Source organism: Diplotaxodon limnothrissa, linkage group LG5 (assembly GCF_057381915.1).
Source record: "Diplotaxodon limnothrissa isolate DT_005_m linkage group LG5, D_limnothrissa_male_GT1.1, whole genome shotgun sequence".
NCBI classification, from domain to species: domain Eukaryota; kingdom Metazoa; phylum Chordata; class Actinopteri; order Cichliformes; family Cichlidae; genus Diplotaxodon; species Diplotaxodon limnothrissa.
The window spans coordinates 35,178,972-35,196,170 of record NC_140600.1 but is presented as its reverse complement, the minus strand read 5'-3'; the positions used below and the strand labels follow the sequence as shown (position 1 = coordinate 35,196,170).

General features: G+C 38.8%; 1 protein-coding gene across 1 annotated transcript; it reads left to right on the top strand.

The window, feature by feature from the left end:
* Positions 1-172: 172 nt before the first annotated feature.
* On the top strand, positions 173-12,046 carry rab22a (RAB22A, member RAS oncogene family). Its single transcript, XM_085354635.1, has 7 exons — positions 173-394; positions 1,975-2,054; positions 3,206-3,287; positions 6,739-6,810; positions 8,041-8,147; positions 8,647-8,756; positions 11,024-12,046. Exons 1-7 carry the CDS (start codon positions 359-361, stop codon positions 11,119-11,121), a joined length of 585 nt encoding a protein of 194 aa, XP_085210761.1. The 5' UTR covers positions 173-358; the 3' UTR covers positions 11,122-12,046.
* The last annotated feature ends 5,153 nt before the right edge of the window (positions 12,047-17,199 follow it).

The following is a 17,199-nucleotide window of genomic DNA, read 5'->3' as shown; positions in this document are numbered from 1 at the left end:
GGGGAGGGCTTTGTGTATCTCCAAAAGAAAAAAAGGAGAAAGGAAGAAAAAAAGCCGAAGCAGTCACGTGATCGCATGCCGTAGTTCAAGATGGAGACTCGGCGATGTGGTGGAGGTAGCTGTTTACAATAATCACAACATGGCAAATACGACGACCTGCAGGACGTTTTAACGTTTACAGCGAGAGTTGTTACCCAACCTAAGATGTGCGTATGCCAGCTTCAGAACACGATGTTGTAAAGTTGTTTGTAAACAAAGACCACCTGAAGAATATTCAAGATTTAAAAAAAAAAGGCAAGCAGAGGAGAAAACAGCCAATGATCTTCATCGCAAATTCGATGTGAGAGAGGAGATCGATATGGCTCTGAGAGAGTTAAAAGTCTGCCTCTTGGGGGTGAGTAAGCATCGATATTTTTCAATCTGATTGTACATATGCACACTTTAACTGGAGCATTAATGGAGCTGTCCTGCTCTACTTCCACATAACACATACCTATACTTCTCTAATGGACCGTAATGAAAATTTCTGATATAGTGAGTGGCAATACAACCTCAAAATAAATAGATCTGCGCCAGTGATGACACTCATGCTTATCTACATTGAATTACACTCAGTAGCTGCACAAGGCATCAATCACTTGATCAACGTCCCATTCAAATTGTATTATCCACTACTGAAGGAACATCCTCACATCTTCTCTTCTCTGTCATCCACTTACAGGATTACATCAGCGTTGACAATATTAGTCAAGCTATTAGTGTCACTATTACTCAAATTAGAAAATAGTCAGCCTGCTGCTATTTTAAGAATAGATCAGGTAAATCTCAATCATTAGTGTCAATGTAAATTTAATATCTTTAAGTTCTGATCTCTTTTGGACAAAAACAAGACATTTGGCGTTGTCACATTGCTCTCTAGGAAACTATGCGTACATTCATACTCTAAAGTTGTGATAACCTGCAAAATCTCACTATTAACCCCTACAGCGGCTCTATTTTGATAGCAGGAAGACTTTGCTGGTTTGTATTTAGCGACGTCCTTTGCGTGGTGTGGTCACCTCTACCCTGTCACTGACGGTAATTTCTAACAGGAAACGTCATTCATAGGCCATGAGGGCTCTCTGAATGGAATGACCAGCATGAAAACAATGTCTGCTATGACACTGACAGTCATCTTTCAAATCACATTTTGTGCTGACTTGTCAGACAGGCCTTCCACCACCATCACTGAACAGCTTACATAAAAGTGGCTTGGGCACCTTTAGTAGAGTTTCCGTGACTCAAATCTATGGTGCGGTGAAGCTGCACTGCTGGTTTATTCGGCAGCTTACCAAAACATTTTGTGTTGATTTTTTTTGTCCCTTCATTTCAACACACATCTGTAGCTATGTTAGACAGCATTACTAGTCATTCCTGCAGTATTTATTTACAAATGAGGCTCATTAACTTAATGCATATTTTAATTGGAAATAAAGACACAACAAAACAGGATGATTAGCCATTCATTTTCTGTAGATCTACTAATAAGATTAAGATAGCATAGAGACAATAAGCTAGTTCATTAACTAGCAGACTGGAATTATGACAACCCTGATTATGTATCATTTTGGTCATCTTTAAGATAATTAAATTAGTTAAAACAAGATATGTTACTGAATAAATGGTTAACTGATGGACCACACAAACAAAACATCCATGTCTAGACTGCTACAGCAGCAGCATAAACCACCATTGTCTGTGGGCGTATCTCGTGATAACGCTCAGGTCAGACTTGTCCTCTTCTTTTTCTCCTAATGTAAACAATGTAAACCCTTTTCCCTCTTCCATAAGTAATTTACAGATTTATACCAGCAGTGGCAGGAAGGAAGAGGATCCCATAAAAATGTTTTAATATCCAGGCATATTGCCAAAGATTGTTCTCATATTCTTCAAGTACCATGTTTAGTAAGCATGATCTTTATTTTGTCTGTGCAGGATACTGGAGTTGGAAAGTCAAGTATTGTTTGGAGATTTGTGGAGGACAGCTTTGACCCAAACATTAATCCAACTATTGGGTATGTTTTGCTGCCTTCCACTTCCACAGAAGTTTTATTTTTTCCATCTCCCTCATTTGTTGTAGTTTTACAGGTCGTTATGATGCCCATTAGAGTTATCAGTTAACCACTGGCAAAGAAATGGGCATGAAAATCACTTCTTAAATAACTCGTTTGCTCCAGATTTCAAAATATCTGGACTTTCTTGTGTTCTTTGTCTGTGGCTAAACTAAGTAACTTTGGTGTCAAAGACTTTTTCATCCAACAAATTTTTGAACGTATTATGAACAATATTTGTTTTCTGACATTTTCGAACAAGGAACTAAGAAAACAGCTTTACAACTGAACTGTGCAGTTTTGACATTTAGCCTTTCATAGGGGGCGATCGTGGCTCAAGAGTTGGCAGTTTGTCTTGTAATTGGAAGGTTGCCGGTTCGAGCCCCGGTTTGGACAGTCTCGGTCGTTGTGTCCTTGGGCAAGACACTTCACCCATTGCCTACTGGTGGTGGTCAGAGGGCCCGGTGGCGCCAGTGTCCGGCGGCCTCGCCTCTGTCAGTGCGCCCCAGGGCAGCTGTGGCTACAATGTAGCTGCCATCACCAGTGTGTGAATGTGTGTGTGACTGGTTGTGTAAAGTGCTTTGGGGTCCTTAGGGACTATGTAAAGCGCTATATAAATACAGGCCATTTACCATTTCATAGGATAAATAAATGAGTTTTTCTATGTTATAACATTGTACAAAATAAAATCAAATTTTTCTTGCTTGAGCTCAAGTAACATAAACATCTTTAAAACTCAAGTTTGATATGTGGTGGCAGGAATTTTTAGTATTTTTTTAAACTTTTTTGTCAGCATACTTTTTAACAGGAGAAGAAATAATAAATACTAGATACAAACAGCTGCTCCACACACTTATTTTTGGCACTTTGAAATATCTGATGATTATTGGCAAACGGGTTGTTATTGAAATTTGTTCTTGAAATCTCCAGTTTTGTAATTGAGACCAAATGTTAGTTTTGCTGTCAGACTTAAAGAATCCAGTACTGAGCTGGCTCAGATTGATGTGATGTAAATCAGCTTTTTATTGCTAGAATACAGTTTAATGGTAAACAGGAAAAAAATCTGCAAGTGTTTATTTTTCAAATCTGCAACGTGTCATGTTTCTCTTCACCAGGGCATCCTTCATGACCAAAACAGTGCAATACCAAAATGAGCTGCACAAATTCCTGATCTGGGACACGGCAGGACAGGAGCGGGTTAGTATTATGTGCTGAGGTATTAATCGTAACAGCTTCAGTGAATAGTTTTTATATTACCATCAACCTGTTTGTAGTATTGAACGGTCTACTTATCCCCACCGTGTTCTTTGAAAGCATGTGAAAGAATTGCCCACACGTACATCATTCCTTAAACCAACCATAAGAAAACTGAATACTGCAGTTAGTCATAACTTCTGATAGGGGGCAATATTTACCTTACTATAAGTAGAATTCTTCCAGTTCACTTATAATCAACTTATTTTAGTACTCTTGTTCTAAGAGTTCCTTTTCCAAATTTAAATTTAGTGAGTGAAGTCACATAAAAAGGTTACATTTTTTCCTTTTGTCGCCTTTGATCTCTCTCCCTTCCTCCTCTCTCCTCCTCGTAATTGTGTTAGTTTTTTAGAGACAAACAAAAAAGGGAACCACTGGCATTGTTTTGTTATTTTATGTTTTCACACTTCTCCAAAGTGTTGTTTGTCAGCAGTTTATATGCCGATGCAGCTCTTCTTATCTGATCTGCTCTGCTGTGTGTTTGTAAATATACATTATGAAATATTTTGCCACCCATGCAACGGTCAGAACTCGAATCACACTTTGCAAATGATATGCGATATAGGAGAGAAGCTGTATTTTGGCGTTTTCATTTAAGCCGGTGAAATCGACATGTAGCGTAAGGAACTGCTTTCGCTTGACTCACGCTATAGCCGACCTTTCTCTGCATTACATATCCACGCCACTTCCTTTTTTATGCTCAAGGCCTTCTCCTTTTCTCATGCGTAAGACTTTCTATTGTAATGTGGTACCCCTAGTGCTGCATTCGCTGGAGAGGTGAGATAAGATGCTGCTTGTGTTTTATTCCTCTGTTTTTTTGTGGACTTCAGGGACATTCAGGAAGCCAATTTAAAATCAGACAAGAGGATAAAACTCAAGCTTTCTGAGCTCACTGGCATGCGCTGCTGCTGTATCTTATCTTTGAGCCAGTGCCACTCTACGTCATCATGTCCTCTTTTTTTCTCCTTTGCTTTCATCTGTGCAACATTTTATTTCATTTTCTTCTGGGTTATTTTTTCCCTCTCATTTTTGTTCACTTTTTCATGCCCATGTAGCCTCTCGGTTTTCCAAGTGGCTCACATCTGCGACTGAAAAAGTAGCAACATTCCTTTGGTAGGTTTCGCATGTGTCTGCGTTTTTTTGTTTTCCCCTACAAGACTGTTGTGGTATTTGGAGGCTTTTCATGGCTTGTTTTCTAACCTCGGTGGAGCTTTGGCCTATTGAAATCTGTGGAGTTGAGAACGAGGAACACAAAGCCAGCCAATGCATGTGAAAGGAGAGACTAGGGCAGAAAGGAAAGCTCAGTGATTTCCACAAGCAAAACCCATATCTCAAGACCAGATGAGGCCTTACGAGCACATCTGAGCCCAGCTGTCAACAGCCCATCCAGGCCTCCCCCTGGAGGACTGCTCCTTTTTACAGAAAACAAGCAAAAGGGAGCATGCGTCCTAACGGAATAGGAGGGTGCCTTTCATTACACACCCAGCTTGTGGTTTCTGCAATTAATCAGTACTCACTGGGCATCACTGGGGCTGTTTTCTGCACTGCTGTGTGGCCAATCGTCTGGCCTCACTATGATTGCTCTTTGGGTTAAAACACAGATAGACCACACAGGACTGGCGGTGGTGCAGCACAGCACTGGCCAGTGAAACAGACAGCACTCTCCTCAGTGCCTCTGCCAAATATCCCAGGCTGGATTCCTGTTGGTGGACGGGGCCAGTAACAACTATAATTATGTGGAATGTGTGCTTTCCTGAGGTAACGATGTCACTCCAAGATGGATAGTTTATTCCATCGTATTGTAAAGGAAAATAGAATTGGCGGGAAGGCAGGGTCATTCCAAGTGAAGGTCTTTCTGAGACATGAGCTGTTTCTTTTAAAATAAATATCATTAGTTAATACATGACACATGGTTTTATTGGCCTGTCAAAAGCCTCAGTGCAGAATTTACTGCAAGAAGGCATGAAGAGATTCTCCCTTTGTGATTTTTCATATCTTTAAGTGTCATTTTTTTGCTCAAAAGCAGAACAAAACATGTTTAAACCCCTAATTATCTCTATTTCTTAACAGTTTTACATAATTATTTATAGTCTGTATGTGTTTCAGCAGGCATAGCAGTTCAGCAATAAACATTTGGGCTCTAAGTTATGTACAGTAAAGTATACATTAACAAAACAGTAAAATACATACACTATGGGGGTCTTGTACTCAAGAATAAAGGTAATACTATGGTCTGAAGCTACACCATTAAATCATAGTTAGGAATTTCTGTTTGTTAGGCAAAAAAAGTCAAAGAAAATAAAGTGCACAGTCTTTTTTTCTAGCCCAGAATCAACTGCAGCTGCAGGCAAAAGCTTGATCTCTGTCATTTCTAATATAGGAGAAGCTTGGGAAGTACTTTAAAATTGTAGCATAAATGTAGTTGCTTTGATTAGTGGAAATGAAGCTAAATCACTCACAAAATCTGCCGCCTGTTTGCAGATCTCAGTGCTCTCTTTTGACTGGTGTATCAGCTGCATTTAACCTCATTTGTTCCCTTCACATGTGGTTGAAGGTGTTTTTAAATATTATGACAGATCCCATTGTCGAAGTTAGTCCTTACTGTGCACAGAGAAGTATTTTACCAACAAAATACCAAATCCTGGCAAACCCCCAGCCTCCCAGGCAGCTATGGATTTAGAAATTTTTGCACATGCTGCTTTGATTACGCGGAGCTTTCTGACGTATTGGGCTAAGATCACATGTATAGTGTTCCATAAATATCCAAACTCTAACAGCTTTTGACACTTTCTGCTCATCTTTCTCTTGATAGCTTTCACATGTGTGAGGCAGTGGTGGAAAGACTTGCCATGTGCTCATTTTGAATAAAGCCTCTTGGATTATAGGCTCAGAATCCCAGGCCTTTAGTTTGTAAAATAGTACATCTTCTGTCTCCTTTGCCTATTTTTATACTCTCTGCTGAGTTTGATACAGTTAGCATAATTGAGTTTAAAGAAAGACGTGGCGATGTAACCGTCATAGGTCTGTGCCTATATAATGGATTATCCTAAGCCTGTGAAAAACATTGTTGAATGTCTGTGTGGTGCAGCTATACTGAAATTGTATATTTGGATCTCTTTTCATATCCAAAATTTAAAAACTAGGAGGAAGTGAGAGTAAATGATCATCAGAGATGGGTTGGGATTGTTCATTGAATAGAGTCATTTTAATTTTTGTTTTTATGCTGTTTTTGTTTAATTTCACATAGCTTCAAAGCTAAAGTCAGACTCTCTGATGTCACAATAAAATCAAGTTTAATAGACGATTAAGGTTCTTGACAGACGTTCTTGACTGATATAGGATGTTAGTCATCGTTGGCTTGTTTTTTACTTGGCTGTTCTTTGTCTCCCGATAGTTTCGTGCTCTGGCGCCCATGTACTACAGAGGTTCAGCAGCGGCAATCATTGTATATGACATCACAAAAGAGGTGATATTCACTTTTCCTCAGATACTAATCATCTCATGAGTGTTTAATTCACGTGTATTGAAAGAATTGTTTACTATTTTAGCAAATACAATGTCTTTGCCATTAATGACATACGTATTGAGAGGACTCTCATCACGTGAATCATCTAGCTTCAGTTAGCTTACTGTGAAGATTAGAAACAGGACTGTCCAAAGAAAATCTCCTCCTACCACCACCTCTAGATTTCACTGGTAAACATGTCATAAATTGTTTGCTTCATATTGATGAAGAAATTCTATCCAGGTGTTTTTCAGCTTTTGAGAAAGCTAGGTTGACTCTTTAGCTTCAGGCATCTGATAAGGATGCCTCCTGGAAACAAGTTTTGGACATGTCCAACTGGGAGAAGCAGATCATGCAGAAGAGTTTATATCTTCCGGCTGGCTTGGGAACACCTTGGCGTGCCACTCAGAAGAGCTAGAGGAGGTGGCCAGGGAGAACCAGGTCTGGGCATCTCTGCTTAGACTGTCGTCTCTGTAACCGTCCCCAATAAGCAGCAGAAAATGGGTGGGTGGGTGGATGGATGCATGGACAGGCTCCCCCCCCCCTTTCTAGTCCTTACACTAAGGCAAGATAAGTTGTACTTTATTTATCCAGACTTGGGATATTCCTGTTACCACAGCTAAAATTGAGTTAAACACAACAAACCTATAACAAGTGGCTTAAATTAAAAAGATTGGCATATTAAATAAAATACAATAAGACCAAAAATATGAAAAAAACCCACCCAAACTAATCCATCAAGCCATCCATTGTCTTAACCCCTTATTTGATTCAGGGTCAGTGAGAGTGTGGAGTTGGGGGAGAGGCAGGGTACACCTCGGAGAGGTCACCAGTCTATCATAGGCTTAACATAGCGTAACAGACAGCCATTTACACTCTCCTTCACACCTACTGCCAATTCTGAATAACTGTTTAAGGCAGAGTACCCACAGAGAACCCACGTATGCATAGGGAGTACATGCAGAAGGGCCACAGACAGTCTGCCTGTGAGGTGACAGTGACTGCTCCACCATGCCGTCCCAAGTGAAAATAAATAAGTAATTTATCCATAACTATACCATAACTGGTTTTGATTATCTCATTTAACTCTCTTGACTTCCAGCCTGTTCCTTAAACTTCCACAGTAGATACTGTGTGCTTGTCTTAGTATTGTTTTATTCAGTATCACACCTTACTAACCTGTGCCATCAGGACTCCTTCCAAACACTGAAGAACTGGGTGAAAGAGCTCCGCCAACATGGCCCTCCTAATATAGTTGTCGCAATCGCTGGGAACAAATGTGACCTGTCAGATGCCAGGTAAACCTCAGCTGTGCTGTGAACACTTCTCGTATTCACTGTGATTATGAGCCCTCATTTAACATCAGTAGAGAATTTTGTTTGGTAGAGTAGAAAAATATTGTGCGGAGGATGTATCGTGACCTTTTCTGTCAGAATAATATTTAATGTTTGCCTCAGAAATGCCATGAAGCCTGTTCTGTACTGTAAATATAGGCATATGTGTATTAAAGTCTCATTTGTCTTGACCTTTTATCATTATAGGAATTTAAAATGTAGATTACTGGGTTCAAAGTTCTAGTTATTTTTAGTGGATTTAATAAGCTCTAATGGTATTTATCCTTTCCTATGTTGTTGTTGTTGTTGGGTTTTTTTGGCTCAGACTTATCCATGAAATTGCAAAATCTTCTCCATAACGTCTGTAGAAAAACATTTGATGGTTATCAGGTCAGGCATGAAATCTGAGAAACTGTGTACAAATTGCAACATAATATTTCTGACACATCTCCCGCATCTCCAGGGAAGTGCCAGAGAAGGATGCCAAGGACTATGCTGACTCCATCCATGCCATCTTTGTAGAAACCAGCGCCAAGAATGCCATTAACATCAACGAGGTGTTTGTAGAGATAAGTGAGTGTGTTTCTTGTATATTTGGTCGTGCGGGCCCGAACAGCCACAGGATCTTGCGATGATAAATCAAGCAATGAATAGCATTTAAAAAAAATACTGTCTATTAGAGACATAATTTTGTAATGTTTAGTTGTTGTTTTATGTGTGGGAGTTGGAAGTAAAGCAGAATCCACTTAATCATAACACGTTGAGACTTAAAAAAATTGAGGAGACAAGTGGAGAGAGGAGCAGTTGATCCAGTTCTGCCAAAATAACACACAAACTAGAGTTTCACTGAACAAAAAAACAACGTACACTGTATATAATGTACATATTTCTCTGATAGTTTTCACCACAATCTTACTACGAATACTTTAGAGCCATGGGTAGTACTTTGTAAATACACTGTACACTCAAAATTAAAGTGATTATAGTTTGCCTGAAGAATTCTTATGAGCAGTTATACTACTTGCTAAATTAACAAGCTTACAACTCTACTGGATACTCGGGGTATGTTTAATGAAACTCTGGTCGGTCAAGATTAGTCAGTATAAAGTGAGAAATCTCAGAACATAAAGAAATTAAGGAGTATTTATTTGAAAAAACCCAATTAGTAACATGCAACATGAACACAACTACTCTGCAGTAGCTTTTGGCTTCTTTTTGAAAGATGCTTTAAAAGAAACCGATGTTTAGTCTAAACTCTACTTAAAGTTTTATATCAGGAGTCCCAGATGTAATAATACACAATGTAGTATTTTGTACTGCTGTCACCATCTACAATGAATACTACCATATCTCGCAGTGCAGTCAAACTTGAGCTTCACTAAACACTAAACTGAGACATATCTACGCTGTAGATATGTCTCAGTTCCATACTGCATACAAGATGGACCCAGACCGTTATTAAGGCTACTCCTATTAAAACCTATTTAAAACTAAAGATTTAACCATTAAAATCTATTTTTGGGGTTTAGGAATGCAAGTAAATAACTGTAATTTGACAGCCTAATCAAAAGTACTTACGTGTTTTACTATTTTTCCTGAATTTTTGTTAACCAGAAAATTTGAACAGTCATGGATAACAAAAATTAAACTGTAGCATTAAAAAATATCAATTAATGAATTTGCACAAAATGGTGAATTAACCATTACAGAAATATAAAATATAATTTTGGGTAATTACCAGTACTGTTCATTTTTGGATGGTAGTTGAATATAGGGCTGTGCGATATGACCAAAATCTCATATCCCGATATAAGAATTCTATCGTCCGATAACGATATAAATCACACAAATGTATCATTTTCTGTAAATTCTGTGAATCTCGGGCAGCTCGACTTGCGGGAAATGTTTCCAGCTGCGCGTCGTGTAGCTGGAGTCGAGTGTTTTAACCGATGCATGAAACGATACATTTTTAGACATAAGTTGTAAAGGCCGCCATTTTCTTTGTGAGTATTTATTACACTGCGTGCTGCGGGGAACAGCCTGTTCTAACGTTTGAGTCTAAGGTTTATTTTTTAGCACCTGGCGGCTCTTTTTTAATTCTCATGCATAAATAATCTGCTCTTTCACGTGATTCAGTTTATTTTGAAAAGTCTCAACAGGATCTTGAGCTTTATTGTGAAAGGTTTATGTGGAACATAAACAAGCAGACACGCGATGCTGTTGCCGTCATTGTTGCTAACCACAAAGCATAAAAACAGGCGCTTGTCCATCTGTAGTGTGGTTATATAAAATATAAGAGAAAGAGAGAACTTTAAGAAATTAATATAGCCACTACAGTGACCGTCAAAACGATGAAAAAATATTGCCGTAAAGAGTTTATTTTGCGACACCACGAAACAAACGATAGCGTAAAATGAAATGATAGACGTTTTTATATCGTCATCCGATATATATCGTTATATCGAACAGCCCTAGTTGAATACATTTGTTATACACTAATTCATGCAAAGCTACCTTAATAGTCCAAGAAAAAGAAAACAAGTAGCAGGAAATGAATACAACAGGTTCCCTTAAACATTATATAGAAAATCACCAGTGTCTAAAATGTTCACTGTATATTCCTCTATGTAGAACTTCTCTGGAAGTATTAGTGAAGAAGTGAATGAGTGCATTAACCAGGGACACAACTACAGTTTTATTATAAATGCTGTGTGATGTTGCACTAAACAAATCTTTAAATTTGAAATAAATAAAATATTGTTTAAGAGTAAAAGATAAAAGTGAACAACCTGAAATAGAAAAAGGTAGGCTGATACCTTTATGTGTGTGTCTTCTCTAAGGTAAGCGCATCCCTGTTGTAGACGAAGCTGGAGGCTCTTCAGCAAGAGGTTTCAAATTGGGTCGTCAGGCCTCAGAGTCTCGCAGGACGTGCTGCTGATGACGCTGGTGACTGTCTTCCCTCCCCTCCAACGTGACCTGTGATACAAGCTTTGCCCATTTTCTTTTTTCTGGCCTGCTTCAGCTTAAAGCCACGGCAAACCCTCAAACGCCTGCACCACAGACACCCGAGTGGGTCAGTGACACTCGGAGAGTTGTAGCAAATATATTTTCATGGCAGTCAAAAACAGCAGGTCATTGTGTTTTGTTTGAAAACTCCTAGCCGGAGAAAATCAGTTCTCAGGTTTACTGAGAATTAACAAACAGCGATGCCAGTGACATGCATACATGCAATTTTCTCTCTCTGGTGCATTATAACTCTAAATTCCTCAGCTTAACTGTACATCTACAGACTGATGGATGCATTCAGTCGTTTATAATTGTACATTTGTACAGATCTACTATCTTTCAACCAAAAACATGAAATGAAGTGGTTAAATCTTGAAAACTTATTTTCATAGTACTTAAGTTATTGCCTTTCTTTTGGGAGATCTCTCTCCAAGCATTCTGAAAGAACCAAAAGTGTGAATTTAATATTTTATATAAGATTTTGAAGGAAAAAAAATGATGTTAGTCATCCTAATAAAAAGCCTGGCTCTCCCTGTGATCCTTTCATCGCAGCGTCAGTCGTTTCCAGCCACAGTCCACTCCGAGAAGGATTGTGCACGCTTAATTTAAATTTTATTGTGTGATTGCTGCTTTAACCGAGGCAAAATACCAGTGGGATGTTTTGATGTAAACCACAATCACACAGTAAAAGAAGCAGAAATGAAAGATGTGTGGGAGCCTTCTTCCTTTACATTGGAGAAATAGTTCAGCTTTTTGGAAAATTGATATTGCTGTCATGTCTAAATGGTAAATATGTGGCTGGAGCCAGGAGAGAGTCAGGCTTGGTGTTTTTAAATGGTAAATGGCCTGTATTTATATAGCGCTTTACTAGTCCCTAAGGACCCCAAAGCGCTTTACATATCCAGTCATCCACCCATTCACACACTGGTGATGGCAAGCTACATTGTAGCCACAGCCACCCTGGGGCGCACTGACAGAGGCGAGGCTGCCGGACACTGGCGCCACCGGGCCCTCTGACCACCACCAGTAGGCAACGGGTGAAGTGTCTTGCCCAAGGACACAACGACCGAGACTGTCCAAGCCGGGGCTCGAACCGGCAACCTTCCGATTACAAGGTGAACTCCTAACTCTTGAGCCACGATCGTTTTTAACCGGCTGACTGCCAGTGGTTTATACGTGATGGACAGACTCCTGTTGTTTGTCTAGCACTCTGCCGGAAAACAAATAAGCATTTTTCCCTGAAATTTAGCTTTTCCTTTTATTGTCAGCTTTGATCTTTTTCTCTCTGTGGCTTAGAAAGATGTTTTCACTGCCACTTGTTCCCAAGAATGACAACAAATTTCACCGTCTATGATTAGAGGAACCTCATTATCAGACCCTCCCTGTGATGGTGCTGTAATCAGGACAAAATACTCACTCTTGATTATTATATGATAAGAGTTCCAGCTGCTCACGTCTGTTCCCCATTTCCCTTTATAATCACTGAAGAAGTCTTTACAGCATCCTGTGTATGAAGTGCTTCATAATGCCCAAGGTACAGAGCATCCTGCCAGTCCCCCTTTTTTTTCTTATCCCATTGTAACGTTTCACTGGCAAACACGCCTGTCTTTACTCTTTTGCTGCTACTTTACAACACTTTAACAAGGGAGGTTGATTTTTGTGAGGACTTGCCAAATTCTTTAATTGTCCCATAAACATTTTTCATCTTTCCTTTTTTGGTTTCTTTTTTTTTTCTCACCACATAATCAGCCCCAGCTCACACATCCAATGTTGTTTTACTACTTGGCCTCTGATGAAAACAGCAAGAGCTGGAAACTAAACCTCGTCGAGAGGAAACTCATATTTTAGAGCTTAAATCTCCCGTTAGGAGAAGGTTATGGGTAGAGAATTAGACATGGCGCTGTGTCGACATGCTGACCCCTTAATGAACCTTGGCCTGTATTTTGTCCTGAATTACACACTGTGTGCTTTGTTCCAGAATCTCCTTTCTGATTTTCCTTTTCTTTCAGCTTTTCTGCCTTATTCTTCTAAACCCCAGGCTCTCGATGCACGGCTGAACTGAGATCTGGTACTGTATACCACGTATGTCCTTCGGATCCTGTTGGTTGTGGGGTCATATTGTGATTGGTTTAGATGCCATAATTCCTGCAGCAATCTTTATGTGGGTTATAGACTGTATATGAAAGATGACATCATCCATTCATTTCTGGATTTCTCCATTTTAAATGCTCAACTTTTTCTGGCAGATCGTGGAGTGCTAAGTTAATGCTAACTTGGTTGACTGGCTCCATTGATAAAATACTTGAATTTTAATCACTAAAACTGACTCACAAAAGGTTTAGCCAGACTAAGCACAGCAGGGGCCTTATTATCTGTTTGATAATTCCAATAAAAGTTATTCTAAAAGACGTCAATACCGCAAACATAGTGGAGAGCTCCAATTTATGCTTGTGTCGGCACATCTGGGACGCTTCAAACCCCTAACTTTAATCAAATCAGAATGATTATAAGAGAAAAACACTCACCCTTCCAGTTGTTATGAAAGAGAAAGTTAGGTATATAGACCACACATATTTGTTGAACTTTTGAGGCTGTTGATATGCTTGTGCCAAAGATGAAGGTAGACATTGACTCCTTTTTGGCCTCAAGCAGCCACTAAAGAAACTGCAGGAAGAGTTTTTGATTCATTGTCTTTAATGAAACTTGTTATCCCACTGAAACTTTTTTTTTTCCCCATAAGTGAATTTTTCGGGTGTTGTCCCAAAAGTTTGACTCATAATTTCAAGTTATTTTCTCAGAGGTCTGAAATTTTGAGATAATAAGCTGAAATTTTAACTTGTGGGTAGTAATTTTTTTTTTTTTTTTTGGGGGGGGGTTCAGTGGCCAAAAATAGCCAGAATCTCGCTCAGTCTATAAAAAGGTTGGCCTGAAATCTAAGTCTTGAGCCTATACTGACTAATTTTATCCTTATCTGAATCTCTTGAGTCATTTTATTCCCCAAACCTCTTTTCAAAATTTGAAAAAAAAAAAGGTACAGATGTGAGCTTAATTTGTTTTTCTGTCCACACAAACAACTATTTGCCTTGCATCATCTGAAATGTTTCTGTTACTGATGAGTTGTGTAGTGAGTGGTGCTGCATAATGTTCAGGAGTTGGGAGTCGAGTGCAATAGAATTAATTATGACACACTCTAAATGTGACCTAAAAACAAGGGAAATCAGTCCAGAGTGATCCTCGTGTAAAAATGCAGTCTTTGTTCCTTTTTCTTTTATGTTGATTTAATTGCAGTTTTGCTCAAAAATACAGACTGGTGACAAATTAAAAGAAAAACAGTCATAGTAAGGCATACCACATACCACCAAGACAGCTTCAAAGCAAGTTCCCACCACTTTCCATGATCTCTTTAACTCCAATGGAGGCATTGGACACCTTTTATTGATGAAGATTAGTGTTAGGGTTAATGAATAATTGATTTTAAGATTTTTCACTTAATTTGTCACCCATCTGTAGTCGACCGGAGGGGCAGTGTGACTGGGTCAAACCTTGAAAGCCAGAGGAGAAAATGTAAACTTTTAATTGGCTCTGCTATCTGTGATAATTCACCCAGCACTACATTAAACCTACATTAACTCGAGCCAATACTTACCACAGTGTTACCGATTTTTATTCAAAAGGGAAATCACGCTGTTACATTAAAAGCTGCACTTTGACTTTTTTGTATTGGCTCATATTACTAACATTCTGCCTGTAGTGTGTTATCTCTGTGAAGTCACTCGATGAAATAATTCTGTAAAGCCTCAGACTTCTTAATATCCCCTGATGTTGCTTTAGGTTTTGACTGTGTGTTTGATTCTTATTGCCAAATAATGTCAAAGCCATGTTACCACAACACGCATACTTAACCTCTTCTGTTTTTAAAATTCTGATTTAAGTTAAGTGCTAATCACATGACTGCTTAGAATGTTTAAGGTTTGATTATTAATTATGCCGCACATTATTTCCCCCCATTTGGAAACACGAGGCATGAATAGAAGTTGTGTGCCTGTAGTTTTGCATTGGAAAAATATCGATAGTCTTGGGCTGGCCCTGGGAATATGCTTAAGCTATGTTATGTATCTTTTACAGTGTACATATGTACCATCAAATTGCACACAAATCAATAACTCTATTCGAAGCCGGATGTGTGAAGAAAAAAATATACCTGTACACCATTTGTAGTAAAATCATCAGCAGTGTAGTTACCATATTTAGCTTTTTGCTATATTTCATACTGATTGTAACATATCCCTGAAAACACTTGTTTGCAGTGTAATTCAAAATGCGTGAAAAGGGAATTGTCATTTGTTTACTAATAAAAGATTTCCAAAAATAAGTGTATGACTGCAGCCTGTAGGAAGTGTTCTTTCTTTTGTGTGCAGATGTGTGCATTTCGATGTTCCTTAGGATACAGTGACGGTGTTAGTGACTGTTTATGCTTTTCAGTTAGCAGCCAGCTGCAGGGCTATATATATATATATATATATATATATATATAAGAATGACACTTGAGATATGTGGTTGACAGGCAGATGGCTGAGAAGGAACACACATTTAACAACCTCTGAATACTTATTAAACAGAAATATATACAAAACATTCAACTTATTCAGTGGTTGAATTTTAATAGCACATTTTTGGGATTGGCAGCACGGTGGCACGGTGGTTAGCACTGTTGCCGCACAGCAAGAAGGTCCTGAGTTCAATTCCACCATCAGGCCGGGGTCTTTCTGTGTGGAGTTTGCATGTTCTCCCCGTGTTTGCGTGGGTTCCCTCCGGGTACTCCGGCTTCCTCCCACCGTCCAAAGACATGCAGCTTGTGGGGATAGGTTAATTGGATAATACAAATTGTCACTAGGTGTGAGTGTGAATGGTTGTCTGTCCCTGTGTGTTGGCCCTGTGACAGACTGGCGACCTGTCCAGGGTGTACCCCGCCTTTCGCCCTATGACAGCTGGGATAGGCTCCCGCGACCCTGAAAAGGATAAGCGGAAGCGGATGGATGGATGGATGGACGGACATTTTTGGGATTGATCAAGTCAATATAATGAGTAGAAATTCTGCACTATGTCTACATATTTATACATCTGTAATAATTTAAGGCACATCTTTCATCACATTCAGAGATGCAAGCAGATCCCCTGGTTTAATTAGATGTGACCAGTGTTCAGTAGTCATTAATTTACACCGGTATTCAAAACATTCAACATGTTGGGACATGAGATCACAGTTCATTATTGTGCCACCATGATTTTTTTTTCCATTTTCTTTTTTTAATTTTCTGGACTACACAATTCAAGTTGATTTTGATTTCCAACAATTGTTGCAAGAAATAATCTATGAAAAACAATCTCATTTTCCCTGGATGATTGAGCATGCATCAAGATATGAAAAACTATATATACTATATTTCAATATCTCACCTGCTCTCTTTAAGAAAAATCTAACAAACTGATAGAAGACATTCATTCAGATTTTGGTCCATACTGACGCGATAGCATCACACAGTTACTGCAGATTTGTCGCCTGCTTCTTTAAAGCAATATCGGAGACTAATAATATCACTCGCACAAGAACTATGTGTACTTTTTACTAACTTTGTCATATTTTGCTGACAATAGTTAAGTACTTTTATTTTAGTACGGTGCATAACGACGACTTGTACGGTTGATTTGTTTTTATTTGTTGATAATGTAGGGGAGACCGGGGATAGTTGTAACGTGGGTCAGTTGTAACACTTCCAATTTCTCCAATCAGGGCTAAGTTTCAAATGATGTGACTCATCCTGTGCATGCCCAATTCAGTTCTGCTATCACATGTGAAAAATCAGCACATTTTGTCAAACACAGACAATTTAACACGAAAAAAAGTAATTTGTATGCCAAAAAGTTTTTCTACTTTATTTCAATTTCTAATAGCATTATCTGCTTTGCAGTTAAACTCATCAAACTTGAATTATGTTATTTGTATGTCTAT

Excerpts from the sequence above, each read along its gene's own strand:
- rab22a (XM_085354635.1), top strand. The coding sequence starts at position 359 with ATGGCTCTGAGAGAGTTAAAAGTCTGCCTCTTGGGG. Across the intron at positions 6,811-8,040 it reads TATATGACATCACAAAAGAG|GACTCCTTCCAAACACTGAA; the intron begins GTGATATTCACT and ends CTGTGCCATCAG. Across the intron at positions 8,757-11,023 it reads CGAGGTGTTTGTAGAGATAA|GTAAGCGCATCCCTGTTGTA; the intron begins GTGAGTGTGTTT and ends GTCTTCTCTAAG.